Source organism: Pundamilia nyererei, unplaced genomic scaffold (assembly GCF_000239375.1).
Source record: "Pundamilia nyererei isolate P.nyererei 1_Seehausen unplaced genomic scaffold, PunNye1.0 scaffold00136, whole genome shotgun sequence".
NCBI lineage: Eukaryota > Metazoa > Chordata > Actinopteri > Cichliformes > Cichlidae > Pundamilia > Pundamilia nyererei.
Genome location: NW_005187537.1, coordinates 300,997 through 328,750, shown reverse-complemented (window position 1 = coordinate 328,750; position 27,754 = coordinate 300,997). Strand labels below are relative to the sequence as shown.

The 27,754-nt window shown below is 40.5% G+C and overlaps 3 protein-coding genes across 13 annotated transcripts in view; all 3 read left to right on the top strand.

The window, feature by feature from the left end:
• Window positions 1-7,685, top strand: part of washc2c (WASH complex subunit 2C) — a 10,915-nt gene extending 3,230 nt beyond the window's left edge. The window contains exons 8-31 of one of the 4 annotated variants that reach the window (XM_013913547.1): window positions 61-114; window positions 227-322; window positions 408-492; window positions 667-726; window positions 845-987; window positions 1,087-1,177; window positions 1,265-1,318; window positions 1,404-1,598; window positions 1,703-1,851; window positions 1,938-2,048; window positions 2,567-2,662; window positions 2,748-2,849; window positions 2,939-3,046; window positions 3,133-3,302; window positions 3,452-3,572; window positions 3,814-4,206; window positions 4,299-4,427; window positions 4,531-4,632; window positions 4,758-4,832; window positions 5,031-5,090; window positions 5,557-5,784; window positions 5,904-6,656; window positions 6,751-6,922; window positions 7,040-7,685. In XM_013913547.1, the coding sequence (XP_013769001.1) occupies window positions 61-114; window positions 227-322; window positions 408-492; window positions 667-726; window positions 845-987; window positions 1,087-1,177; window positions 1,265-1,318; window positions 1,404-1,598; window positions 1,703-1,851; window positions 1,938-2,048; window positions 2,567-2,662; window positions 2,748-2,849; window positions 2,939-3,046; window positions 3,133-3,302; window positions 3,452-3,572; window positions 3,814-4,206; window positions 4,299-4,427; window positions 4,531-4,632; window positions 4,758-4,832; window positions 5,031-5,090; window positions 5,557-5,784; window positions 5,904-6,656; window positions 6,751-6,922; window positions 7,040-7,188 (3,696 nt within the window). In that variant the 3' untranslated portion in view covers window positions 7,189-7,685. Of the gene's footprint in view, window positions 1-60; window positions 115-226; window positions 323-407; window positions 493-666; window positions 727-844; window positions 988-1,086; window positions 1,178-1,264; window positions 1,319-1,403; window positions 1,599-1,702; window positions 1,852-1,937; window positions 2,049-2,566; window positions 2,663-2,747; window positions 2,850-2,938; window positions 3,047-3,132; window positions 3,303-3,451; window positions 3,573-3,774; window positions 4,207-4,298; window positions 4,428-4,530; window positions 4,633-4,757; window positions 4,833-5,030; window positions 5,091-5,556; window positions 5,785-5,903; window positions 6,657-6,750; window positions 6,923-7,039 lie in introns of all 4 variants that reach the window. The other 3 variants (XM_013913545.1, XM_013913548.1, XM_013913549.1) reach the window with 3 other exon arrangements.
• A 528-nt stretch (window positions 7,686-8,213) lies between these two features.
• zfand4 (zinc finger, AN1-type domain 4) lies at window positions 8,214-21,989 on the top strand. 5 transcript variants are annotated; one of them, XM_013913539.1, is made up of 11 exons: window positions 8,214-8,589; window positions 9,198-9,260; window positions 9,773-10,078; window positions 11,575-11,650; window positions 12,345-12,412; window positions 12,542-12,728; window positions 13,099-13,240; window positions 13,795-15,030; window positions 15,277-15,331; window positions 20,148-20,265; window positions 20,921-21,989. In XM_013913539.1, exons 3-11 carry the CDS (start codon window positions 9,895-9,897, stop codon window positions 21,054-21,056), a joined length of 2,202 nt encoding a protein of 733 aa, XP_013768993.1. In that variant the 5' UTR covers window positions 8,214-8,589; window positions 9,198-9,260; window positions 9,773-9,894; the 3' UTR covers window positions 21,057-21,989. The 5 variants fall into 5 exon arrangements, 4 of the variants coding, with proteins under 4 accessions (XP_013768993.1, XP_005743874.1, XP_005743872.1 ...); XR_001290508.1 differs by lacking the exon at window positions 20,921-21,989 and adding an exon at window positions 16,701-16,845 and having other exon boundaries at window positions 9,198-10,078; window positions 20,148-20,210; XM_005743817.1 differs by lacking the exon at window positions 9,198-9,260 and having other exon boundaries at window positions 8,214-8,308.
• A 4,677-nt stretch (window positions 21,990-26,666) lies between these two features.
• marchf8 (membrane-associated ring finger (C3HC4) 8) overlaps window positions 26,667-27,754 on the top strand; it is a 91,464-nt gene continuing 90,376 nt past the window's right edge. For 2 of the 4 annotated variants that reach the window (XM_005743812.1, XM_005743807.1), the window contains exon 1: window positions 26,667-26,826. The gene's annotated coding sequence lies outside the window, so the exon portion shown is untranslated. The other 2 variants (XM_005743810.1, XM_005743808.1) reach the window with 2 other exon arrangements.

Genomic DNA, 27,754 nt, shown 5'->3' with positions numbered 1-27,754 from the left:
TTTTTTTTTTTTTATTTTTTTAAATCCTTACATTTATTCGTGTTTCTAATACTTTAACAGCATTCAGACGATGATTTTAATCAGGAGGAGGAAGTTCACAATAGTATTAAGAAGGTAACCTGTTTCCCTATTTGCCCAACACATTAACAACTACAATACATGCTAAAATAAAATATAACTAACATTTTTGGTATTTTTGGGGGGGTTTTCTCCTACGCTTGCCTAGAAGTCCTCCATGGTGAGTTATGAAGATGATGAAGAGGACGATGAAGATTCTGACATCTTTGGGGAATCAGACAAGGAGGATGACGAAGACACACAAGTATGCTACGCCCATATAAAGGACTAACAACAGTGTTTTTCTTCTCTGCTTTCTAATCTGCTCTGTTTGTTTTTGTCACGTTCAGAATACAGGTCCATCGTCATTTGCTGATGAGCTAGCTGCCCGAATCAAAGGTGAACCGTTCAACAAACCTGAGGGAGATCGTGCATGTGAGTCCTGTTATTACGAAACTTTTTAAATATTCATCTTTTCCGCTCATTGTATTCCATTTGATTGAAAATGAGTGCATCCAAGTTTACTTTTAAGATTTCCCAGAAAGCATTACAGCTCATCACTGCATGCTCAGATATTTTGTTTTTTTCTACCGTGTTATACATTTGAAGCATTGGCATCTAAGAAGAAAAGTAAAAGCAGAAAAGAGCCAAAGCCTGCAAAGCCACAGGGTAGGATACTCATTCATTCATCAGTACATGATGATTTTTGCATTAGTGCTTTTCCCATCACTTATTTCCAAAGCAGGGATTCCATTATTCTCAGTTTTGTTAATTGACATTGTAACAGCTGCTGAGGAAGACAGTGATGACATGTTCAAGCCACCAAAGATGGAGGATGATGATGATGAAGAGGATGATGAGTTTTCACCATTTGGGGGGAAAAGTGGCCTCTTCAGTGGAGGGAAAGGCTTATTCGATGATGATGACGAGGTGATAAAGTTATTTTGTCGGTTGCTCTGTTTCACCTGATTTCCACATTGTAGAGACTGTTTGAACTGTGTTGTCTTGTATTGTTGTATCATCATGCAGGGTGATCTTTTCTCTGAGGCACCAAAACCTGCTGTGTCTCAAGAGAAGAAAGCTGTGAATGAAAGTGTGAAAAGCACAGAAGAAAGTGCAGGTGAGAGAACAATATACATAAAATATTTACAGATGTTTTAAAAAGTGGACCTATAACTTAACGCATATCTTTTCATTAACACCCAAGAACCTACCAAATCTATAAAGAAGATTCCAGTCGGTGCTGTATCAATATTCCCAGGTAGGAATTAGTTTTATGATGGCTAAATAACCTTGTGAGTGTGTGTCATCATCCTTAAATAAAGTCAGTCACTTTCTGCCAACAGAAAGCAGCCTCTTCAGTTCAGGGAACAACTCCGAGTCAGAGGAAAGCAAACAGAATGGGACTCCAGTTCCTAAGACCACTGCCCCTTCCAAACAGGTTCCAGTAGGAGCTGTCAGAGGAGGGGGTGGGCTGTTTGATGATGAGGAAGACGACGACGACTTCTTCAGTGGTAAAAGCCTGAAAAAAGCTGACTCGGGTAAGAAATGAAAATGGGAACCTAAGCGCTACAGTGAAAGTTGAAATAAGTTCCACACTCTGAACTGACTATGTAGTGATTGTACTTCCTTTTTTACTTTTCAGAAAAATCCAAACCCAAGAAAGCTGTTGACCTTTTCAGTAATGATGATGATGATGATGATGGGGACATATTCAGTGACAAGTTCAGTGCAGCACCTCCACCTCAAAACAAGGAGGTAGTAGCAGATAAGGAAAATCCACCTGAGAAAAAGGTATAATCGCACACATTTATCGCTGCTGCGAAACATGACTAAGTTAATAAGATGAGTTTCATACATTCATAAATTTTTATGTTTAGATGCCTGCAGGGGCCATCTCCATGTTTGGTCCTGGGACTAAAAGCTTGCTCAGTGAGGGCCTAAAGAAACGGCAGCCATCTACCAGTGAGGAGTCTGAGAAAGCAGAGGAGGTCTGAATGGAACATTGTCTAACAATATTCTCCTGACAAAATCAAATTTACTGTGTTTTCACTTGCAAAATGGCAGGACTTTGGGCAAAAAGCTCTCAATTTGGCTTCATTAACTTGAATGCGAAGGCCATCTAGCATTTTAAAAAATTTTTTGCAGTGTTTCATAATACGCTATCAACTATTTGGAGACTTGGCTGTATATTGAATTTTACCTTATTCCATGAAGGTCTGGGTGTGCAATTTGTTCTGTGATTGTTCCTGCCTGTGGAATAAGTCATTTGTCAGGCACAGATCATATTAAATGCGCAAACAAGGGCAGAAACTCCAGTGCTTTCTGAAAATAGGCCAAATTCAATTTAGTCTGGAAAACACTGCTGGCTTTTTCTCCTGTTGACAGAGTTCACTTCTCTTTACTGTTTATCACTGTTTTTCTCATAAGATTAAAAACCTTATTCTGCCGCTTTAAAGTCAGAAAGGTATTTGTATTCGGTTTCACATCATCATGTTATGGATTTCAGAATGGTCTGCCTCCAGATGTTGGAAGTGCTGCTGTCAAGCAGCCTCAGAAACCCCAGACCAGAGGCCTGTTCTCTGATGATGATGAAGATACACAAGTAAAGCTCTCAGACATCAGTGGGTAAAATTAAAAACAGCACTGGTACATTTTATTACACTATAAATGTGTTTTGCCTTCCACAGGTATTTTCAACCAACATTAAGAGTCAGTCTAAGCCTGAAACTACAGGCCAGAGCAAACCCGCCATGGCTCCTTTGTCTTTATTTGATGATGAGGATGAAGAGGTGAAAATATTTCTTCACAAACTTAAATGAAGTTAGTCTTATTTTGGTGAGACTGCATCACTATAATCTGATGAATCTTCTGCTTGCAGGATCTGTTTGCCTCTGTAGCTAAATCTAAACCAAAACCACCTCAAGCTAAAGCCTCCACACCACAGCCTACTAAGCCTGTGTCCAGTTCACTCTTCAGTGATGATGAGGTGTGAATATATACAAAAAAAACCAAACATTCCAATTCTTCCTGCCAGCACTTTATTAAATGATGGATTATTTTCTCAAATGACAGGACCAATGGCTAAGTTCAAAAAGTAGTGCAACAAAACCAGAGACCAAGACCGGAGGTATGAAATCCAGTGCAAGTGCCCCATCCAGTCTCCCCAGTGCCAAACCAGCTCAGAAGAGCACCCTCTTTGATGACGATGAGGATGATTTGTTTGCTCCAACAAAAGAATCAAGGTATTTACAGACTTTCTCTTCCTCCATGCAGAATATTTCTACTCATTGTAGAATGACTTTGATCTTAGTCTACTGTAATACAGTAAAACTTTTGCAATGCTCTTTGACAAGATTTCTTAAATATCCTCTTGTTTTGCCACTCTTTATAGTAAGACAAAGCCGCAGAGGGTTGCTCTCTTGTTTGAAGATGAGGGTGATGATGATGAAGATAAAGGTTCCCTCTTTGGCATCAAACATGCTGCTAACACAAACGCAGCAACCCCAGCGAAAGTGAGTGCACTCATGATTCGTTTTGGGGTTTTTTTTGTATTTAACATTTGCTTTGATGCTTCGCTCCAGTGATCTTTAAAGGGGTCTTTCATTTGAAAAAGCATCAGCAAACAGTAGTGATATTTAAACTGAGATTCTGTGTAATATATTACACCCTTTTGTTGTATTCAGACCAAATTCTATAAATAACTATTTTCTTTAGAGACCTGATGTGACCTCTCAGTCGTCCTCGGTCTTACAGAAGTCTGAGGAGGTTGCAGTTTCTGTGACAGCATCAAAGGACAAGCCATCAGTGCAGGAGAAACCTGCAACAAAGAACACTGAGCCAGTAACACCACCATCATCGTCAGAGAGCAGCGAAAGTAAAAAGAAGCCTGCTGGAGCTGTGAGTCTTTTTGGAGGCATTAATGTTCTCCCGAACAAACCGACTAAGAGCCCGTTGGACGAAGACGATCAAGATGACATCTTCCTGTCTAAAGACAGCCCACCAACAAATGTCAAAAAGGAGGAAAAGAAGGAAGAGAAAGTGAAAACAAAGACCGTTAGTCTGTTTGATGATGTGGAGGAAGATGAACGGGATTGGAATAATCCAATATTTACGCCCAGTAAACCCACAACAAAAAACACTGTAAAGGTTTGTCTGCTTCAGAAGAATTGATTGAATTGCATGATTTTATTTCTCTTGTAGTAACTGTTAAAAAAGTCTGTCTGGATATTATTTTATAGTCTATAGAGGAGCAACCGCAGGCAACGAGCACCGGGGTGTTCCAGGATGAAGAGCTGCTGTTCAGTCACACACAGCAGAAGGACAACGACCCAGATGTTGACCTATTTGCCACTTCACCAAAAACTACAGTCAGTATATTTGATATGATTTGTACGTCTATCTTGTCCCTGTAGATAACATATTTCACTTAGCTACATAGTGTCTCTAAAAGCAGATATGTTCTTTTACTAGAGTTCCAAGCCTAGCTCAGTGAAGCCAGCAGCACAGAGTCTGTTTGCAGATGATATTGAAGATGACCTCTTCAGCTCCATCAAGCCAAAAGCTCCTCCTCCGGTACCAGTATGATTATTTTTAGCAATTAGATTTTGGGCTTCTGTTGTGGTAGGAAAAAATATCAGTTGTGTTAATGTCAAGTAAACTCAAAACCCAGAAATCCAATCCCTCCTTTTCATTCTTAGAAAGTAGCAGAGAAGCCCAGTAAGCCTGTTGACAAAGCACCACTCGCAAGTCCAGACCCTGTATCAGAGACTGAGGTTAGACTGAATTGCCCATATCATGCTTTCTTCCTTCTAAGTTTTTACTTTTTATGTATTTTTTTTTTAATGGTTTTCAGTATGTTGTGATAGACGCACTTATTTCATAGTTTCCCTTATTGAAATACAGTGCTCTTTCTAGCTGAACACTTTTGGATTAAATTCTGACCTGTAATTACCTGTAATTTGACCACACAGAAACCCACACCGAGCCCTGTAAAACCAAAAGATTCCTCATCGAAGATTGGGAAGCTTCAAGTAATATTTTTGTTTTCATTGAATCAAACGTCCTCATTCCTGACATTTCACTCTTGATTCCTTCTGAGGAAAGCTTGTTCCCACTTACATGTCTTTCTTTTTAAGGTTTCCTTCTGTCTGGGCTTTTTTTTTTTTTTTTTTTAAATTCCACCTTCAGATCTTCAAAATGAAGCATATTGTCTGCTTTGATTTGTATGTATTAAACAGAGAACAAAGTTTGCACCTGCTACTTTGCAGTTTCACTTGTTGGCACTTACCCATCTTGTTCTTCCTTCACTTCCATCAACAGTTCTGGTTTCTCATTTCTCTCTGAATGATCTGCTGTTTGGAACTATGATGAGAAACTTCATGAATAGATAATAGCCAGAAATGTCTATTTTTTTTTGAGTCACATAATTAGTCTGTTTTAAAAAGGTTAGTATCATATTTATATTTTTCACTTTGACCCTATTTTGTTTGCATTCAGGCCAGTCTGATGATCAACCCTGCTGCGTTGCTCCCTGGTGCAGTACCCACTATGCCAGGAGATGCAAGTTTCTTCCCTGGCATGGCACCCAGTTCCTCCTCTGGTGTATCCAGCTCAAGCTTGAGCCCAAGCCCTGCCACAACTCCTGCAAGAGCTGGACCAGACAGAGAGGGAGGCGTCAGCTTTGACACCCCGGTCCAGGTCACAACATTGCAGAGCGCACACAAGGTGTTTTTTTTTTTTTTGTCTTTTTTTTTCTTTATTGATTTGATTGAGGCTTATTATTGTCTTTCTTTTTTTTCGGATTTCTGGGTTGACATTGTTAGTGTGAATCTTCTGTCATGCAGAGTCGCACCAAAGGTTCTGCACTTCGGAGACCCCAGTCCAGAGCAGCGAGGCAGCAAGCGGCCCAAAGATCTGTGGAGGATACAGAAGAGACCCTAGGTAGAAATGTTCTTGGGCCAAACCCCACCGTGTCTGGTTTAGTCTCACCTACATCGGACAAGTCTGACCATTTGCACGTCGATCCAACACTACCAAGCTTAACTGCACATACAGCCCTGCCTTCCTCTACACCTTCTCAACCTTTACCCTTTTCCACAACTGCTCAACCTTTACCCTCCCAAGCTTCCCCTAGACCATCCGAACTAAAACTACCAGTGTCCTCGAAGGCTGAAAAGAAAGACTCTGTAAAGGACAGTAACAAGCTGCTGCTGTCTCCTGATGAGGATGACCTTTTTGGCTCTGACAGTCTGTTTGGGGGAACCTCAATCTCTAACAAATCCTCCACCAGGCAAACTTCTAAGGCGGTGCCCCCTCAGGCCAATAGCGGGACGGGACTGAAGAAGGATAAAGATAAAACCACACTCCCATCCATTTTTGATGGCAACACTGATGACCTTTTTCAGAAGGTTAAGCCAAGACCAACTACTAAAAAAGCCAAGGCAGCATCCTTTTTGGGAGAAGATGATGATGATGATGATGACGATGATGACGACGATGACGACATCTTTGGGCTGAGCAACAGCTCCACTCCCTCATCTACAAGCAGTAAAGAAATCAAGAACAGCAGTAGTTTTTCAAAGCAGGACCTCTTTCAGGTACCTTTCTTCTTATTTTATTTTTATGTAAATGAGATTGTCTGTGTCGTACTCCTAATGAGGTTTATTTCCTCAAACATTTGTCTGTTCTCAGGACGAAGTAGCCGCTGTGCCTAAAGTTAACAAGAAGCACAAAGAGAAGACCATCGATGCCAGCTTGTTTGATGATAACATAGACATCTTTGCTGACCTGACGGACACTTTAAAAACAAAAGAGAAGTCCAAGGCAAAGGGAGATACCAAATCGATATTTGATGACGACATGGGTAAGCAACAATAAAATGCGCGTGGTTATTTTTAATGGAAATGTTCAATTTCGCCTTTTCTCTTGTCTGCCTGGCTTGTTTGACTAAATATTATGTATGCCTCTCTGTTCTTTAAAGATGACATTTTCTCAACAAGCACAATAAAGCCAGTGGCAAAGGCTCCTCCTAAAACAAAGAAAACAACACCATCCAAGGAGAACAGCAGTACCGCAACGGATTCAAGCAACATTTTTGATGATCCACTTAATGCTCTGGGCGGGAATTGAACTGTCGTTTCCACGTAGCCAGATTTGTACAATTTGTGCATTCATTCTTTTGTCATTTGGATCATTGAAAGATATCAGATTCGCTGTTAATAGAGTATTTATTCATATAAATTCATATAAATAATGTGGCTTATTTTTGGCAATCAAAGTCAAATGAAAATAATTCCAGCTTTTTCAAAATCATCCTGTTGTCATTGTTATTTTATACTGTTAGTCTTTCCTATACATAATAGCACTTTATAAGCATACCATATGCTTAGCCTCGAAGTCTCCAGAACTTAAACGGCAACTGTTTTGTTTGCATCCATGGGCTTTGCCATGTGAGATTTCATCTCTTTAGGTTTGTGCCATATCATGTTTATGAGAAATCATTGTGTTTACTTACTATCTTAGGCATTTTTGACAATGTTTTTATTAAGGAAATTCACCCATTTCTTAACTTTGGTTGTGATTAAAAAGAAAATTCATTTTTAATAACTAAAAAGAAACATATTTTAAGGATCCTTATTGTCTGTGATTATTTCAGAGTCTGTGAATTTCATGTATGTTGTCTGTCTTTAGGTATAGGCAGTTGTGATTTTACGTTACGATTAAGATTCTGTGATTTTATTTACTTTATTTTTATTTATTTATTTGTATTCTTTGGTTGAAGTCACCAAAATTAAAGGTAAAGGGGGGGATTTTAATTTAGTTACATTTCTTGATTAAATTGAAAAAATTAAGCTTTAACTCGTGATACCAAATTCTGTGCTTGACATAGCAGCCTTTTCTGTAGTATAAGAAGTGCTTGGTGACATAGAAATATACAAATTGGTATACGTTTAGATAAACGCATACATAAGATGAATGATTTTAAATGCACTTATTTATTTAGAAACTTGAAAAACAATACTAGTGATCTAAATAAATATTTTAAAGGTTTTAAGTCAGGTCTGATGGATAAACCGACTGCTCTACATAAACTGTATGCTTTGTTTAAGGGCTTCATGCTGTGTAAAGTGAAAGAATTTGGTGTTGTTCGCAACGATTCGTTGTCCCGCCCACCTCGTCGTTCGTCAATTGGTCCCTTTGTGTGTCAGTCAAGGGAAGTCGGAAAGGTGTTGTTCTCCGTCTTTGACAGGTATGTCGCCAACCGAGGGCCTCGGCGACAGATACGGGTCGACGGTTTGTTCCATGTGTCGTTTTCATGGTCTAACACGATGAGGTGCTGCTTAATTTTGAATGTAACGGTGGCCTCGACGATGGACGGACAGAACTGAAGCCCGTGAAAGTAGCCTAGCAGTCTGCTAGCCAGCGGTTGAGAAAGCCATTGTTTGAGTTGTTGGCTAACATGGCAACGAAAGCTACCGTTAGCAGCGTCGGCTAGACGGGCTTCCCATCGTGTTATTGCAGCAGATACTGGTAAGCGGGTTTGATCAGTGCTGCGAACGTCATTCATGTTTACGCCGTATTGGGGGAAAAAGCTGCGGGGCGTTAAAACGGCCCGTATGACCTTTGCTTGTTAATGTTAGCTTCTGGAATTGTACTAAAACCATCAATCTCCGTTGTCAGGCAGCTAGCTAACCGAGTTCATGTCTTCCTACATGGCCCGTGGCTGCTTCTGTGGGTTTGTGGTCTTTTGTATACAGTTGGATATGGCCGAAGGCGATGTGTATATATCTTTGTCTTTAAAACTGCACCCTAACAGGTTCCTTTAGCGAATGGGTTGTTTTTAGAAACTCCCTAATGTCTGAAAGAGTACACCAGAGGCCTCGTTTACCGAAATTTCTTAGACAAGACTATTCATATTCAGTTTTTATGCCATATATTTGGGCTCCACTGGTTACCAGTAGATAGACGCTTGTAGGGTCTGAAGTGAAGATGACGTGTTGGGTTCAAATAGCAATCTGGTTATAGTACGTTTTGAATCAGTTCAATCGAAACGAAAATGACAAATATACATATATTGCTGGTCTTTGTCCCTTCTCCCCCCTTTGTCTGTCTCTCTTAATAAAACTCATCTCACACAGGTTCTATCCTGGATGATGCTCTTTGAGTCATGTGACCGAAGAGCTGTGCTGTCAAAGGCTGTGGTCAGTCACAGGACACCTCATACCAATAATAGGCTTATGTAACACATCTGATCTTCTTGAATTTTGGCCAGGCCCTTTTAATGATGTCCTCAATATTTTATGAGAAGGTTCCATGTGTCTCCTGATACTAATAAAATCCTTTATCTTAAAATAGTTGCTAAATAATTACAAACACAACAATGCAGTTTTGCTTTTTAGGACAGTTTTTCATTACACGTGCAGTAATGACTGATGTAAATTTGTATACTACCAGTTGTCCATCGTTAGATATACGTCCCAATCATTAAAGCAAGAAAAAAAAATGGTACAACATGCACGTGTAGACAAAAATGACCTTGATGCTTGACTGTGAATGCTCAACCCAATAGTAAGTGCCAGTGCTTCTACTTCTAAGTTGGTGTTGATTAAATGAAGGTTTTTCCACACTTTTGTTGTACATATACAATGGCAATAAAAGGCTATGCTATTCTATTTTACATTGTGATGTTAACTTATTGTTTCTTTCCTCACAGATGTGGTCATCTTGCATGATGTGCGACAGTTGTGAGGCCACTGAGCAATCTCTCTCTCCCTCATCTGGGGGCAGCCCCACCATTTCACCACCTTCCTAAAGTCATTCTCCCACTCTGCCAAGATGACCGACAGGAAGGAGCCTCCCTTCTTCAATGACGATAGCGTGGGAGCATTTCAATATAAGCTCCCTTTCTATGACACTATGGAGCTCTTCATAGAGACACTGACAGGGACCTGTTTTGAGCTGCGCGTGTTGCCCTTTGAGGCTGTCATTTCAGTCAAAGCGAAGATCCAGAGATTGGAAGGTATGGAGCTCACTAATGTTTAGTTTGTATGTTTCGGTAGTTTGCACTTCAGGGTAGGTTTGTTATCTTACAACACATATTATTGTACTGTTTGGAGAAAAAAAATGGATGCACAGATTATTGTAAAACCTTTGACATACATTTTGCCATCGTATTAGTCAGGTTTTTCTGAGGTGTTCTGCATTGCTCTGTAGAGACAGAGTTACACAATTCTGGATACTATAATTTTCTAGTTATTTGTATTGTTGACTTAAATTACAGATTATTATCGAGTGTAATGAAGCTTAAAAATAAGTGGGGGGGAAAAGAATCAAACTCACGTTTACACTGCGTTTGTGCAATATTTATTACTGTATGACCTGATTAATCTTGATTGGGGTTGTATGGTTTAATTTGAAATCTGAATTATCCCCATTGGATGAAATTGGGGGGGGGGGAATTTTGGAACGATCTGTCCTCATTTAAATCCCATGCCTCATGATCCAGCATTGGGTACTGGTTAAACTTACGGTCGCTCTGACCCAGAGCATTGCTATTGTTCCAGTTGTTTGTACAAAATGAGAGCAAAAGCGATGAGCTTGCTGAGTCACATCGCCAAACTAATCTACAGTTTGTAGATACACTTTCCTGTGACATTAAAAACTGTGCGAAAAGGTCAGTGTGTTTGCTGAATTTTCCTTATATTATCATTACCACAACAAATCTGCTGGCTTGTCTCAAGAGAAATGGTAGAGGCACCAAAAATGGACAGAAAATCTGTTCTGTGTTAGAAAGAATTTGGCCACATTAGGAAATAATTGTTTGTTTCCATTTATACAAATACATAGAAATCTTTTTTTTAAACTCCCCCCAAAAATTTAAGGTTGCTTAGTAAAGCATCATGCTGACCTTGAGTATCTGCATTCCTCCCCGCTATTCTTCATTTGTGGTCAGAAAGCCCTCTGCGTGTGATGAGGTCTGTCAGCCAGGCCTGCGTGTTTGTGAGCATATGAGCATATCACTCTGCAATGAAGAGACCACTGCTTGCTCACTAACGCTGGCTCACCTCCAGCACCGGGGCAGTGAGTTCACTGATTGTGGGCACAAAGAGCTTCCTGAGAGCTTCGTACTCATACACTACTTCTTATTCCAATCATTACCTCTAGAGAGCCTTTGTATTCAGTAGCCTGTCAGTCTTTTACTTGAGTTTTGTTATTTTGGTCCCACTTGGAATAATGTTTCAATTTAGACACGTATCCAATAGTTTTAGATACAGCATTAGCTGACATTCTAGCTCATAAATAGTTTATTTTTATTTGCCTCCATGTTTAAGTCGTCATTGCTTCTGTGATTGCTTAGTTTTGTCTTTAGGGGGCAGACATTAATCATCTTTAGTCATGTGCAATTGCTTGTAATTGGAGCATGTCTGTCAGGTAATTGAACTTTGTCTATCAAATATGAACAGGTCCTTATCAACTTTGGTTGTTTTCTCTCCTGCCTTCTCTCTGACTGTAAAGGTATCCCTGTTGCCCAGCAACACCTTATCTGGAACAATTTGGAGCTGGACGATGAACATTGCCTACATGACTACGGGTAAAACTGTTCTTCCTGACCCTTTGTGTCCTTCAGAGCACTGCTGTCAAGGCAAAATCACAAATACAGGGGAGCTTGTTAGAGCAGTTACAGACAGGAAGCATTTAAAAAATTTTCTGTGAAAATTTAGTGTCATTTGGAGGTGCACATTAAAAGCCTTCCTGCTGTGGTGGTGACTCACTTATAATTCACTTCAGCATGCTGTAGATGAGCCAGATATGTGGCATTGGGTGAGACAAACAGCATATTTGGAGAATTTGCCCTATCCACTCTTGTCAGTTTATGAGATGCAGAACTCATCCTTCAGTGCTCTGCTGGCTGCAGATGGTGGTATTGTTATGAATGTTTGTCACTTAATTTTCCACATGAACAGCCTCTGGTGAGATCTCGTTCGGCTCCCCTATCACACTCTGCAGCATGCTTTTTAAGTTTGTGAAGCAGAGGGGTAGAGTAGGCGATGAAACATCTGCCCATATGCGCCAAATGTTCCAGTGGGATTCCCGTTCCTGTACTTAAGTTCATCTGGAAAACATCCTGTCCCTTGAAGTGCTGTTTACTTTAAATCAGGGCCTCTGCTTCAGAAGTAAAGCATTTTACCCTCCAAGTACATGCATTATTTCCTTTTCTTTCATAATATTTGCACTGATATTACTGGTATGGCGTTTATGTATTATCATTTGATTTGTGTTTGCAGCATTGCAGAGGGCTGCACTTTGAAACTGGTCTTAGCTATGAGAGGAGGCCCAATTAACACCAGGAGAGGTAAGAAGACTGACAAACTGTAGTCAGTGTTTTTATGCTTTTGGTTTTAATCTGCTTCCTTGTTTTTTATTAAAGTACATAAAGTGTCTTGTTTTTTTGCAGTTTAAACCCCCTCTCTTCTTTTGTCAGTAACCATGGAGGATCCAGTTAAAGAAGTGGCTGACCTGATGGACAGCACAAAGGAGGAAGGCTGGGAGAAAAACCTGGCTAACAAGCAGGTCACGTTTGTGGTCTATCGTGAGGGGGACCAACTAAATGTCTTCCGTGTGGTCGACAGGGGAGATGGTACCCTGACCCCCGTATCTGAATCTCTGAGGTTGTCATAGTTTGTTTTATTTTTGATTTTATATGATCTTTCCACATACTGTAAATATGCACACAATTTGGATTGTGATTAGAAATTTGTACTCTTCATTGTCACATGATCATGCATGATAATAACCACAACAGAAGTGTTTCCGTTTCTTTTTAAAGTACAATTCAATGTGTCAATGTGTGAAGTATAATTATACAGACTTTGTAGGATATTTAGTTTTAGCTGTAGATCGTTACAGCTGAATTTATGGTCTTATTTTTCCTTGTTTTTGTGTCAATTAAATGTTGTGACACTGAATTGCTAAAGTGTTTTTGTTGTCGTTGTTTTTTTGTTTTGTTTTTTATTTCTCTTCCCTCGTTGTGTTTTCCAGTGGTGGCTCTGTGTTCAATGTGTATGCCGAAGAAGATGGAGAGAGTTCTACAGCTGCACAGCAGAGCCTTGAGAACTCCATCACTATGACCAAAATGAAGCTGCTCAAAGCCAAGATGGAGGACATGAACCTCAACAAGAAGGTAGGAACCTTTGAGATCAAAGAAAATCAATGACATTTTGTCATTTGTCTGACATATTTTATCAGGCTGAGGCATGATACCGTGTATGCGGAAGTGAATATATAAACCTTGGATCCATTATATGTGTTTGCCTTGTGCGTAGAGAGCTTTCTGTATTACGATGTAATGCTCTTTCAGTCTTTGCTGCTTAATATTTTGTGTTGTAATGTTTTGATCTTTTTTTTAATCAGGAAAGGAATAAAATCAAATTACATCTAATAGTCTGGTCACTTTTGATTAGTTCTGATTATTTTAAAGAGTGATAATGATATTTTTGCATGGAGCCAATATGAAGCACCAAACACTAATTTCCCTTCGTTAGTAAGAGGGTAGAGCTGTGTTAGATTCAGCTGTGCTGGCCCTACATTTTCTTTAGCACTCATCAAATTTACGCAATAATCTTAAATCTAGTCAGTAGTATGATGGGTTTTTTCCAACATGGGTAAATATACACTTATGATAATCATCTGATATAACTCCGTCTATTAATTTCTGTCCATGTCTCTGTCCTGTAGAAGTCTGCAAAGGTAAAACCACGGGCCCCTGTCAGCCCTCATCCCTGTGGCAGCTCTTTCGGACCTTCCAACACTCGACACCATCATCGCCTCTTGCGCTCACTCCCTCAGATCAACCAGCCTTGGCAGTCAAATGCCCCTCTACCTCCAATTGTAGACCATGAATCCGTAGACCCCTCTCTGGCCTCTCCTGCTGCGACCTCTGCCCATCTGCCCATCCCTAGACGACCCCCTCCCTCTTTCTCCTTTCCGTCTTGTTATATGCTTCAGGAGGAGGAGCCATGGGAGATGTGCCCACCTTTTGCCAAGATCCGCCCACCTCCTAAAGTGTCCCGGTTGGACATTGGCAGCACTAGGTTGATGAGGGACTGTGTATACCCTCAGCTCCCTCCATTGTGTACCAGGGGGCCACCTGATGCCACATTTGACCCAGTTGAACCTGTAGGGGAATCATTTGGGCTGGGTGTATTGGACGAAACTGTTGGGCTTGTAGCACCAACTCAACCTGGATCTCCATTTGGTGACTTGTCAGATCCTCTGAGTCTGGATGTGTCCACCCAGCCAGAGGAAGGTTGTCAGACCCGCGAGGTTGAGGCTCAGCACCAACTGCCACATTCCCCCTCCCCCGTTAGTCCCTGGACACGTGGGACAAATGAAACTCTCACCAGCAGAGCTAATGGGACACAGCTTAGCGCATCCTTTCATATCAGCCCTCCCTCACCATTACCTGCCTCCACCTCACTGTCACCTTCAGCTAGACTGTTGTCTCAGCCTTTTGAGTCCACACTTTCCTGTTTACAGCCTAATCTTCAAGCACAATCCTCAGCAAAACAAGGCAGCACATCTCCTCACCCTTCAACCACCTTGTCAACTCATCCACCACGCATTCGTGGTGTTAAAGTAGAGTCACCTGGCAAAAGGCTAGAGCTCATCTCTAAGAGGGAAGCAAGAAACATCACTAAGGTGGCAAACCAAGCGTATAAGGAGCCAGTAGGGTCTCTCAATAGCTCGGAGCTCTTGGCTTCTCTTTCCACAAGGGCTCTAGACATCAGCGGCGGCAGCAGCAGAGACCGTATTGGAGAGAGTCTGGGACTTGCACTGGCTTTGTCTCCTGCAACTGCCTCAGGACAGGGCAGCCGTGGCTCCAGGCTGCCATCCATCCCTGCTGACAGACTTCTGCAGGATGATCACATAAGGCAAATGTCACCATTACCCCCAGCATCAGCTTCTTACATGGTGAGCACAGATAAGTGTCAGCATTAGCTGCTAAGATTGAATTTGTGAAATTGAGTTACCCTAAAAAGTTTTTGTTTGTTTGTTTGTTTTTTTAGTATTTGTGTGGTCAGCCAGTCTCATTGAAGTCATTCAAAACAATTTTTAGAAAATCACTTTTTTCTTTTCTTTTTTTTTTAAAGTTGAAGGCTGCAGTTGTTTCAGTTTTATACCCTGTAAAAACATTTAATATTTCTGCTCTTTTCTCAGACCACCAGCACTCTTGCATCAGCTGGAGGAGTCATGAATTCATTTGGGACTATAGGTAAGGGACACGCAAACGACATTAACGTTTATAAAGTACTAGCTTAAGTTTGTTGTGGTTTGAATGGACATCTGAGTTGTGAATTTTGAAGCAAAGTGCAACATCATTTGCTATGCTCTGGTGGTATAGATTGTAAATGAACAGTTGTGAGTTAACATGGTGTCCTTTTATAGGCGCAGTCACATACAGACAGTGTAGCTGAGTAGAAGACCTTAGTGTGTACTTTGTCAGTGCTACAAGAATTTTAATTCTCCAAGCAAAATGCTGACTTATTTGTAAGTTGCTACTTTGGTCTGTTAAAAAATATGAATTAATACATGCTGACCAATACACTGAATAACAAGGACATGATTATCACAGGTGGGGGATTGAACCAATGAATAATTGAAGCATAAAAAAGACACCTAATGAGGAACCAGTATTGTGCCTACTTACAGCTGACAATTTCGCAAAAAGGCAACTTTAATTTGTATCTTTGGACACTTTATTACTAGCAGCATAGGCATAGTTTGGGCCTAAATGGTGGGGATCTTGTCATAATTAATGGAATTATGAACACAGAGTACTGTCAGATTCTGATTCACCACGCAGTACCATCTGGAAAGCAGAGCTTTGAATGTACTTCAAGAAGCCTGGAGTCCTGATGACTATGTAAATAAATTACAAGAAAGCTTTCTTAAGAGAGTTCAGGCTGTGTTAGAACTGGACAATCTGTTTTTGCCTGACATACTATATGTCTGCTGTGTCTCTTTTCCATTTTCCTAGCTAAAGAAATGAGGGGCAGCTCAAGACTTTTGTATAGTACTGTGTACAAAATTGTGTGTGTGTTTCTACTAGGGATAGGGTAGGGTTTTTGTATCTTTTTGGGGTTTGACCCTTCTATGTTGATGTCTTCAATCAGGATCTGAAAAAGTAGGGATAGTTTGTGTATATTATCACCTAAAGTGTTGCCTCAAAGTTATCAAGTGCCTCCTTCATGGTTTCTTTAAAAGCAAATTTATCTTCCACTTCAGTGTAAAAAGAGGAGTCCTGTACCATCTACCTCAGTACTAATGGAGGATATTCTCAAATTATAAACAGTATAGTACTTGGCATTCAGCTCAGGGGTTCTCTTGTTTTCTCACCAAAGTTCTTTACATCATTCAGGGATTTTTAAGAAAAAACCTAAACTCACTTTGAGATATTTTTTTTTTTCCGTATGGCAAAAAGTTCAGTCAGTTGTTTATGCTTAAACTGAGAAATCAAATTTATTTATTTATTTATTTATTAAATTTTGGGTTTGTTTTGAAAAAAGATGTAATTATTGAAAAGCTTTTTGATTTTATGGTGTTAATTTAGTTTTTTTGTTGTTGTTTTTTTGTCATTTTAGCTTTGACAGGACATAGCAGAGAGTAGGCAGGAAAGCAGAGACAGAGTGGACTGAATGACAGGCTGGAATTGGTTTAAGCAATACTCAAGCTCAAGCCCCTGCAGCAAAGTCTCTAGATTTTGTTATATGCAGTTGGTCAGTCAAGGTAACTATAGAGGTGCACTTTAGGTTGTGTGTGTCCTGAACTGCTTTCCAGAGTCTTCCTTAGAACAAGGCTGGTAAAGTTATGGCAACACTTTCTCTTATGATGCTATTATTTCCCAGTAATAAATTAAGTTTTTAATGTGTTACTCCTTAGCTAAATGAGTGCATGAGGCTTTTACTGTCTGTCCCTCCCTACACAATTCACAAGAATCACTCTGCTTCCTTTAATATTGGTCAGAATTTAATCAAACTTGAACACAAAGATCAGCTAATGGGACAGTTTTCCTTGAGCACCCGAGTTATGCTCAAGGTCACATTTGTTGTTCCTGCAATTTTAATTGTCATTAATTTCTATACTTCACATACTACGGTAACCTATAAATTGGATCATGATCTACTAATGATTGTGAGCTAGATGAGCTACTGAACATCACTGATCTGGTTGTAGAACCTCAACTGTCCAATTATAAATAATTATATAGAAAATACATAGGGCCTGTGTATTAAAACTCATTTCCACTTGCATGCGCTTCTGATTTATGAAGGTATCAGATAAACCAACTTCCACAAACCTCTTACGGTGCTCCATTAAATCACTGGAACCTTTATACTCACACCAGTGACTGATCTATGGCAGAACATCAGAAATGCTAGTCTCCCTCTGCTGTGTACACACAAATTTACATATCAGCTCCCCTGAATTAAGTGGGCACTATAAAGATTAGAAAAATGAATTGGGAACGCACTTAATTAAATGTAAACAATATGTTTAAGTTCGGCTTACTACAAAAACCCAATGTGGATAATGCGAGTGACACTGGCTGTTAGGGCTGCACGATTAATCGTTAGAAAATCGCGATCTCGATTCATACTTATGTGCGATCTCGTTTCCAAATGACAACGATTTTTTTAAAAAAGGGAAAAAAAGAAAAAACGACCATTGTACCGCATTTTGATCCAGGACGTACTCTGCATGAAAACAAGCGCTCACTCTTCCTGCTGAACAAATGTCAAGGGCGGAGCCTTATACCACGTGATACAGAAGCTGTGCTGTGTAATGCTAAAATTAGCAGGGAAAAACAACGGAGAACACGTCAGGGATGACGAGAAAGTGACAGGAGAAAATCCGTTCCGGTCTCCACCCAAACATCAATAACGGGAACCTTATACAGCGCTTCCCTATACACGTCGAACTCCCGCAGGCACAAAGAAATTACGGAGGCTATCACTTATCACCTGACCAAAGATATGGCTCCCATCAACACTGTGCAAAACGAGGGATTTAGGAAAATGATCAACACCCTAGACAAACACTACACAGTGCCGTCCCGCAACTATTTTTCTATTGTTGCACTACCTGCTCTATACACGCAGTGTCGAGCAACGGTGGAGACGGAATTTCAAGCAGTACAACATTTTGCGGCAACAACAAAACGTGAGACATTTGTTGTTTTTATGTCTATTTATTGTTTTTGTGTTCAGTCTCAACTGTTACGAAGTTGATGTGCAGTTAATAAGTGCAATAAATATTTATACTGGAAAAGAAAATCGTGAGAGAATCGTGATCTCAATTCTAAGCCAAAAGATCGTGATTCTCATTTTATGCAAAATCGTGCAGCCCTACTGGCTGTAGCTGAACACTGTCTGGTAGCAGACACATGATGGCATACAGAAGAAAGCGTACAAAACAAATAAAAATCCAATCCCATACCCCAACCTGCAAGCTTGCTGTACTTTGATCACAGAGCCGTCAGTTTTATCTGTATGTTCCCACATCCCCTTTGGCTCACAGAGCTGAATGCTTCCACAGACAGGATTATCACGGGTACACGCTGACAAAATAGTGTTTCCTGACTAAAGAAATGAATCATGTATTTTATGCTGGGTTTCTTCATAGAAAGATATTTGATGCAAAAACGCAGACTGTTTGCTTTTTTTTGTTTGTTTGTTTTTATTGCCCAAAACTATAATTACAACAACACATCTGGTTTCCCTCATTAACAATTTTTACAATGCAAACTTTATTAAAACCAACCTTAAAATAACTGTGAAGACTTGCTTAGAAACTCTTGTTAAAATAACACCATTGTGATTTTTGTTTTTACCGGTTGACATTGCTGAAATAATACACGATATGAAAATAACTCAGAGAAAAGCCCGATGGCTGAGCTTTCTGGGACTGAAAAACATTGCGTTTTTGGTCACCCTCCAGTTCGTGATGTCACAACAGGTGTTTTGCCTTTTGACAGCTGGTGAAAACAGCTGCTTGATGTGCCTGATGCAGTTTAGTGAGAAGTACAACATTCCCCAGAGCATTAAATGATAAGAAGTGCTCTTTTCCTTTTTTTTGTGACTCCTGTTTTGATCTAGCGTTTTTATTCCTCTGTGACTGCTGTGATGGATCTAACCTGAGCAAATTTGAGGTATAGGGAAGGTTAAAAGGGTCTAAATTACAGGGAAGTGATTTCTCAAAAAGTGAAAAATGTGCCTAAGCTATTCAGTTGCGCTTTGTGCACACATTTTAAAACCAAAAAGCTGGGAAACATACCATCATGATGTGCCCTGTTGTTTGATTTTTGTGATACCTGTACATTAAATTGAAATACATATTGGAATAATCTTTGTATGCACTCGTTTCTTAGTACAGGGGTATATTATATTCCCTTTTAAAAGATAGTGATTTGTAAGCATCAAAGAGAACCTCAGTTTCTTAGTGCTGTTGCTGGATGATGGGAGATATGAGCATGAAACATCTAAGACCCAGATTGACAGCAAGGAGGATTAGAAATTTCTTCTGCAAACAATAATTAACCACAAGCGCAGATGAGCTGTCACCTAAGAAAATACAAGTCGGTGGAGAAAGGGATGATTATTGATAAGATTTCGGAACACTACCGGTTTTGAGGCTTCAGCTGGATGGAAGATGTGAACGGCTTTTAGGGTTAGTGATCTGTCTGTGTTAGGCTGATGTGTTCAATGTAAGAAGACTGACTCTTGCTTTTTATTGTTGATGTTTTTTTTGCTAAACATACATGATTACAGGTGCATAACGGCTCTGTAGTTTAGTGGTTAATGCATTTGCTTGGCAAGCAAAAGGTTGGTAGTTTGATTCTAGCGGGAGACACAAATTCTCTTTTGGGAGTTGCCAAATCAAACGTGGAGTTACCCACTGTGACGAGCAAACAGCCAAATGTAGCTTTATGAATATGGGTCCATACGCTTTTGGCTTGCACTGTTTTGTCTGATCAGCCGTTCGTCTTTGGCAACTGTCTTATAAATAAATAGTCTTTCCTCTTCTCTCAGGCACTCCAACATACCACCTACCTCCAGTCAAGGCTCCCACAGGCACTAAGAAGAAGAGCTCAAAGCACTGCTTCCTCTGTGGCAAGAAGACTGGCCTGGCCACCAGCTATGAGTGCAGGTACAAGTACCAGCCGCATTTCCAGCTGCGCTCACTCACACAGTTGCTGTCTGCCTCTAAATCACATCTCACCCCCGGTTTTGTCAGTCTCGTCCTTGAAGCGAGCCTTTTTGTACAAAGCGGTCTTTTCGTTGTTCGTCGTTTTGTCCTACTGCCATATCCCCAATGATAACACATCTCTGTGCGCTGCTTGTTCTGTCACAAGTTATTAGCTTTATCAAAGTTTCTCCTCACCACATTAATATGGATTACTTGTCCCTCTCGGGCCTTGTCCATGGCGTACACACTGAATCTGATGCAACACTGTGTAATCTCTTAACATTTAACACTTGAAGTGGTTATGTTCCCAACTACTGCTTTAGTCAAACTGTAAGCCTTTGTGATTAAACGAGTAACGTAATTTACTCTGTTAGTGCTAATAAATTAATCAAATTGGAGGGCAGAAGAGGTGTAACCACCAGGTGTAACCAGAAGAGGTGTTTAGTAAGGAAAGAAAATCTAGACTTTGCATTTACACATTTATGCCGCAAACAGCCTGCTGAAGGGGGATTTTGTTATTTGTTTTTTAATTTATTGACTATCAAGTCTCAAGAGGAATGTACTATAAAAATATATATTTTGCATACAAACTTGAATGTTTATTTAAATCTTACAGGTGCGGTCAGAACTTCTGTGCAGTTCACCGCTACGCAGAGACACATGACTGCACTTATGATTACAAGGGTGCCGGACGGCGCTTTCTGCAAGAGACCAACCCCCTTATCAATGCTCCCAAGCTGCCTAAGATCTAAACTTGCAACCTTGTCTCAGACGTGGGGATGAGGAGTGAAGAAGTTTAAAACTTGCAGGATGGAAGCGATTCTGCAAATGAATTTGTAAAGGAAAGAATGAACTTTTACACCACTGTGTGCTCTTTTTAATCAGCCAAGTTTGCTAAAATTTAAATAAAATATTCTGTAAAGCCAAGTGTGAACAAACCAGTGGACTGAAACGGCACAGAATTATCACCTCTTGATAATGTGAAAGTGTATACCCCCCTTTTTTATCTGTTGCCTTTTTTTTTTCATTGCATTAAAAAAAAATCTGTGCATGTACGTAGGTAGTTTTTGCTAAATATATCTGCTGCATGTTCAGACATACCTATTTTAGGCTTTTGTTGGGTTTTTTTGTTGTTTGTTTTTAATCGGGGCGACTTCATTTGACAAGTCTTTGAGAGATGCACTTTAGAACTATGATATTTATATATTTGACTTTCCTTGTGAGGGAAAGGTGGCGTACGTTTCTGTGTTTGTCTTACTGTTAGTTGTCCTCTTCAATATTACTTTTTTTGTATTCTGCACATTTAAATATCTTTCTTACATGGGCACATACATACCGGCATCACTAATGAAATCTTCCTAAAAGGAGAACCGTACACCCACCTAATGATAAAATACGTAATATTTATTAATGATTTATTTAAATTACAGGTTGGTTTTTAAAAATAGGGTTAAGTATGCAGTGTGTGTAGGTGTGGATGTCAGTAATCTGTTTGCCTATTGAGTAAACTGTATTAGGAGTGGGTGTTGGTTATGGTATTTGTGTCTACAGTGAGGTGGTTGCCATTTAAAAAAAAAAAAAAAAATCTTTTGTAAGTCTTTTTTTATTGCTCAGCTGTTTCAAAAACTTTAAATGCTCGTAAAGTATCTACAGGGGTTTGATCTAATAAAGTTTCTTTCCAGAAAGTTTCTTTCTGTGCGTCATTTTTGTTTGGTTGAAATCCAACAGCTGGTCTAAAATTATCATTCTGATAGAAGACTTTGTTTTCTTGAGGGAAATGCTTATTTCACCCTCTTACCGGCGCTCATCTTGTCATTTCCACGCAGTGTCTTCAAGCTTCACTGTTTCAGTACCTCAAGATTTGCAGATTGAATATTTGACCTTTCTCTCCCAGTAATAGTCTCATCACGGTGCTGTGAAGTATGTGGGGAAATGGTTTCTGTTTCTTGTCATTAAATAACCCCTCCTGCTGAGTCAGACCCTCAGCTAGCTCCTTAGTGACAAGTTGAACATTTTTAAACCTCAGTAAAAGTATAAGCTTGCCTTCATGAGCTAAGTTACCGGTTCATGGCAAGCTTGAACCTCGGTGGTTCCTGAATATCTATAAATCATTAAAAGCCCAGAATTAGCATGACATCCATGCCCATGATGAGTATATGTAAACTTTGAAAGACAAACACGTTGCTACACAGTTTTTATTTTCATCACATGCTTGAAGCTTTCTGATCTGGTTGAGACATTAAAGCAAATTGCTTAAAAGCCTTCTGATCACATATTTAAATGTCCACCCATTATCAATGTTCAGAGAGAAAGCTGTAATTTTACACGCACACATCTGAAACACAGGTTAATCCTGTGGAGTGCGGCTAGTTCAGCAGTCAGTAAATATGAGAACACTCTTATGTTGCTCAGAACAGAATTGTCTTTGTTTGCTTGTGATTCACTCTGATGAAATGAATGAAAAGTAGGGGGGCTCTATTTATTATTCACTTTACTCCCACTTTGGGTGCTGTTCCTGTGAAGCAAACAAACCCTGTCCTGAATCACGTCTCGCTGTTTTCATCCCCACTTTCCTCCTTCGTGTTGCCTGGCTTTGATCTGCTATAATTGGGCTGTGCAGCATATACTGCTTATTCTCTCTTGGCAGATAAATGCACCTAAACCTGGAGATGGGCAGGTACTTTAAAAAAGTAAAAAGGATGAAGTTTATAACCTAATAATGCATCAGGCTGATTTCATTTCAGACTCATCAGTGCAGCAACAGGAGGCAGTAGATTGGTGAAAGTGGTGAAACTAATACATGAAAATGTAGTTTTTAGAACATTAAACAGAAATTTGCAAGCTACTGGCTGAGTAGTCAGGTGGATTCAAGTGGTGGTGATGGCTGCCGTAGGCTAAAGTCTGGCTACTGCGTGTGCCGTCTCATCAATGCCTTTCATCGCTTCTCCAATTCTCTGATTTATGACCAAATATGTGCAAAGCTCATTACAGTCTTATGAAACTACAAGTACAGTGAGTATGGTGTGTGTGTGTGTGTGTGTGTGTGTGTGTGTGTGTACACATAATAGCATCAGCGTGTCAATTGCAAACATGTTGTGGTTTTTTCCTTTTCATTATTTTGGTATACACAAAGTTTTATCAGTTGATGACTATATATAAACCCTACTCTGTAAAATTGCTGGTAGTGTCCTGACCTGAAATAGTGGTTGACTTTCATAGCCTGTTGTGCTGTAGCATGCAGAAAACAAACTGGCCTCAGCTGGTTCTGGTGTTCCATTGGGAGCGCTGCAAAGGTAAGGAAGTTTCCCAGAAACTTTTCGAAAGCAGCCAACACACTTTTAAACAGCCACTGACCTAAAGGTACAAGCTTACAAAATGAACTTTACAGAACTTACTTGGATTTAAGGCACATTATTTTGGCTTAGTTTTGGAGACAATACATTTTTTAGGAGAGCCTGCAACACAAACTGTGTTGCTGAGCATGAAAGATTTCGATTTTTTTTTTTCGTGGATTATGAAAGTGCAACACTAAGTCACTGCAGTAGTTTTTCCAATAGGGGATTCTTTTCATTCCCACATGATAGAGCACCTTTCGGGATATATAGAGGTTTTGTCTGAGTATTTGATTCGGTTTCCTTCAGCTGCTTCTTTGCAGTGTATCACATAAACACACCCAGCAAATGCTTATTTTCTACTGTTCTGTTTTGGGATTGCTCAGCTTGCTGTTTGCAACTCTGCCAACTGCTGCAAGTCTATATTTTCCACCGAGTGGAAAACAATGTTTTTTTTCTCTTTTTCCAAACATGCTTTTAGAAGAAGAAATCATTCTCACCAAGAGTAAAAGCAATGATATGCATTACTAAAATGCTGGTTTGGCAGACTCTTTTCATAGGAAAGGGCTCCTTCAAAATCCAAAATCTTAGGTTACTAATTGTCCATTTAAAAACAGTCCATTAAGACAATCAAAGTGCACAATGTTCCTGAAAATGTGTGTGCGCTTTTTGTCATTAGAACTCTTAAATGCTGTATTCAGCCATGCTTTGGGTTCTGTTGGCTACATAAATTTGAAAAGAATAAAGAACTGATCTTAGCTTGTGCCGGCACAATGAGGAACACCGATCACATGTTGAAACCAACAAACGGAAAAGTGCGCAGAGTACAAAGGCTTGTTTTAACACACACGAGCATGATCATTTTCCACCAAGTGTTCAGAATATGCACATGGCTCAACACTGCTGAGTCATGTACTCGCACACTGGGGCGATCAAGCTCTGCTAGTCTGACGGGTTTCATGTGCGGGTAAGAGAGCTCGAAAGACACTCGCCAAGGAAATCTTAACACTGAAACTACATGTCTGTCTTTTACACCAACTCCCAGTTTTGGTCCCACCTACTGACAGAACCACTGACCTCCTGGGAAGAATTAATCCTACATTGTTCTACTCGGGTACCAACTCCACCTTTTCTCTGTCCTCCTCTGCCCTTTTTCTTCCCCTCTCTTTTTCTTTCTGCTTACTTTCTGCTTATCTTTAACTCAGTGAGACTTGTTATGTTAACCCCCTGCTCTTACACCACCCGTTCCTTCCACTTAAGCACACACACACCTTGTTCTAATCTCTTTCGAAAGAAATTCTAGCTGCTTCCAAAAAAGACTGTTAGGGCTGGGTATACAATTCTCTCTCTGGCTCTGTTCTCCCTTTTGTTAAAGAGCTCTGTTTTCATCCTGTAAATGTGTTTCTTTCTTTTTTGTATCAACAGGACAGCTGTGCTTCACTCGCCTGCTTCTCTGCCCACTTAATACAAAAGCCATGGCCCAGTCCTCGCTACCACACTGCAAGACGGCCTGTATCTCTCTGACGCAGAGACACACGCATGATGGTTTGGCAGACTCGTTTCTGAGGTGCCCACTTTGTCCAGACAGAGCACAGAAGCGCTGTTGTCCCACCCCAAGGACAGAGCGGCAGACTTCGCATCAGTAATAAGGCTGAATACAATGAAAGGCTTCACAGAGATAGAGCTCAGGCTTTGAGTCAACAGAGGATACGTTCCCTTCTTTAACAACTGAGTCTCTCCCAACATACTGCACTGGGAGTGAGGGGCTCTCTTGGCGTGGAGTTACAGCACAAGCAGGGATTTACTTGAGCTGGAAGTGTCACGATACACAACCAGACATTTATAATCTGAAAACTTCTTTACTTGAGTATATTAGAACAATGTGACAAACTAGAGCATTTTTAATTAAAAAAGTTGTAGTCATCACTTTATGTGATGTCATTTAAAATAAGAAATGTCTAATCGTTTCTTTCTGATAGAGTGTTAAGTAAGATGTGTGTAGTTTGGTGTAGCTACAGATGGGGGGAAACAGGGAGCCTAACTCTGTCTAAAGCGAACAAAATCCACCTAGCAGCACATCTGTAATTAACATGTGGCATGTTGCCTGGTAAATTGGTACAAATATGTGTCCTTGACTGCCCCTTTCTTAGTCACGATATGTAATTTCCCAGAGTTGGTTGCACGAGTCAAGAATATATTACAGATCTTCATGATGACTCCAATAAAATGGATGTATTTTTTTAACCTCATTGTTTTGTACGAGGCAAACAGGAACGATATAAGCTGATGGTGCTTCAACCTCTATGATAATGCAACTTAAATTTAGTTTTTGGCCACTTGAGAGAACAGCTGTTGTGGTCATGTGTGCATCAGCTGATGAACCACAGATTCCAGAAGGAAATTATTATTATTTTGGCTCCTTGGCTGTTGAGCCTTTGTTAGACTTTTTCATGACCCTGTGATGTTCCAAGCACCATTCTTGAGCCACTTCTGCCTTTTGTGCCCTTTGACAACCGTTTTTTACAGAGCATCTGTCACTCACTGATAAATTTCTCGGAAGCCCCTCCCAAAACCACTCAATTCAGTGGTTCAAACTTTAGACACAGCAGTGCTGGTATCGCCCTTTCGGCACTGGCAGGGTAGCTTTTATAGTGAAAATGCATAGAAATGCAGAGGTATACTTTTCACCTGCTACTTTCTGTCTGCTTGCCCATCATTTTATGGGCTGCTGCAGATTTTCTTTAAAACTGCTGCTCGACACTAAAGCAAAATGTTAAAGGCCATAATTTGAATATTTGTGGGCTTCTCACTGTGAGTAACACCCTTAAAATTACACAGGGAACCATTTGTCGCATAAAATACTGATTATGGCACCTTTTAATTATCACTTATTGTTATTCACTATCACTATAATCACTACGGTGGGGTCATTTTCCACCTCACTGCCATCACGATCATCAAAAGCTATCATCGTCACCTTCATCATCACATCATCATCATCATCATCGCCATCCTCCTCTCCTCGGCAGTGCACAGCCCTCAGTCAGTTCGCCCGCGTGCGCCGCCTGTCCTTTAAATTAATTATTTCTTGCATTTTGTTTCCACTCCATCTTAACGCGGAAGTCGGTGACGCACCACTACAAACAGCTGCTCAGCGGGGGCAATGAAATAAACAACGCGTCGACATTCGGTGAGTGTTTTCTTCGCGTGTGTCTTTACGACGTTCAACGAGCAACGTTCGCTGCGATGCAGTTATGTGTACGTCCACGCTGAGGAGGCTCCAGCGTGTCCGCTGCGCCTCTCGCTTTATTAAATCCGACCTGAGGCGGCTGGAGGGGGTCGCTCGGACGTGCCTCTGAACTGTGCTGGGATGATAGCGTGAGAATTTGCTGCTTTTTCTTTTTTTCCCCCTCTTTTCTTTTGTTTTTTTGTTTTTATATTGACTGCTGTTGAAGCCCACACTCTGTTCCTCACGACGGTCACTCGTAGCCTGCTGTGATTAAGGTATGAAAATCCAGTTTAATGTGAGCGAGTGCGCTCTGCAGCAAAAAGAGGGTGAGAGAGAGAGAAAGGGAAAACAGCAGCAGAGTGTTTGTGTCAGCTCAGATGCCTGTTATTAATTATTGTCTCGTTGTTTTGTGCATTCAGCGTGTGTGTGTCCATGTAGATGTGTGTGTGTGACTCGATGTAGGAAGACGTAATGTTGCCCGAGCAAGCCTTTTGTTAGTTTTCCCGGATCCCTCAACGCGCTCCCACAATTCCACAATTTGCTGCTGGAATGCGATGAGACTCCGGATGATGAAGAAAGAATTTATCGGTGTTCGATACCGCTAAAAACCCATCTTAGGGTTTTGCTGTCTGTGCTGTGCCTTCTGGATTACTCAGAAAGCAGCGGAGTCCTGTCCTGACTTTACCGGATCAATGCTGATTTGGATGTTAATGTTCAAAAATCGGCGTGGTGTGATCTTAGCAGCTCGCTGTGGCTCGGAGAGCATCTCGTATTCTCTGTAGGTCCAGCCGGGTGTCGCCTTATGAACCTTAATAAAGCCAGAAGCAGCGCCCTGCATCGCTGCGCGCTTTTCAGATCAGTGTCACCAGTGATTCTGGTTTCTTGCCTT

Bases quoted from the DNA above. Each gene is read 5' to 3' on its own strand.
- zfand4 (XM_005743817.1), top strand. From the start codon at position 9,895: ATGACCGACAGGAAGGAGCCTCCCTTCTTCAATGACGATAGCGTGGGA. The intron at 13,241-13,794 runs GTAGGAACCTTT...TCTGTCCTGTAG, and splicing joins ACATGAACCTCAACAAGAAG to AAGTCTGCAAAGGTAAAACC. The intron at 20,266-20,920 runs GTACAAGTACCA...TAAATCTTACAG, and splicing joins GCCACCAGCTATGAGTGCAG to GTGCGGTCAGAACTTCTGTG.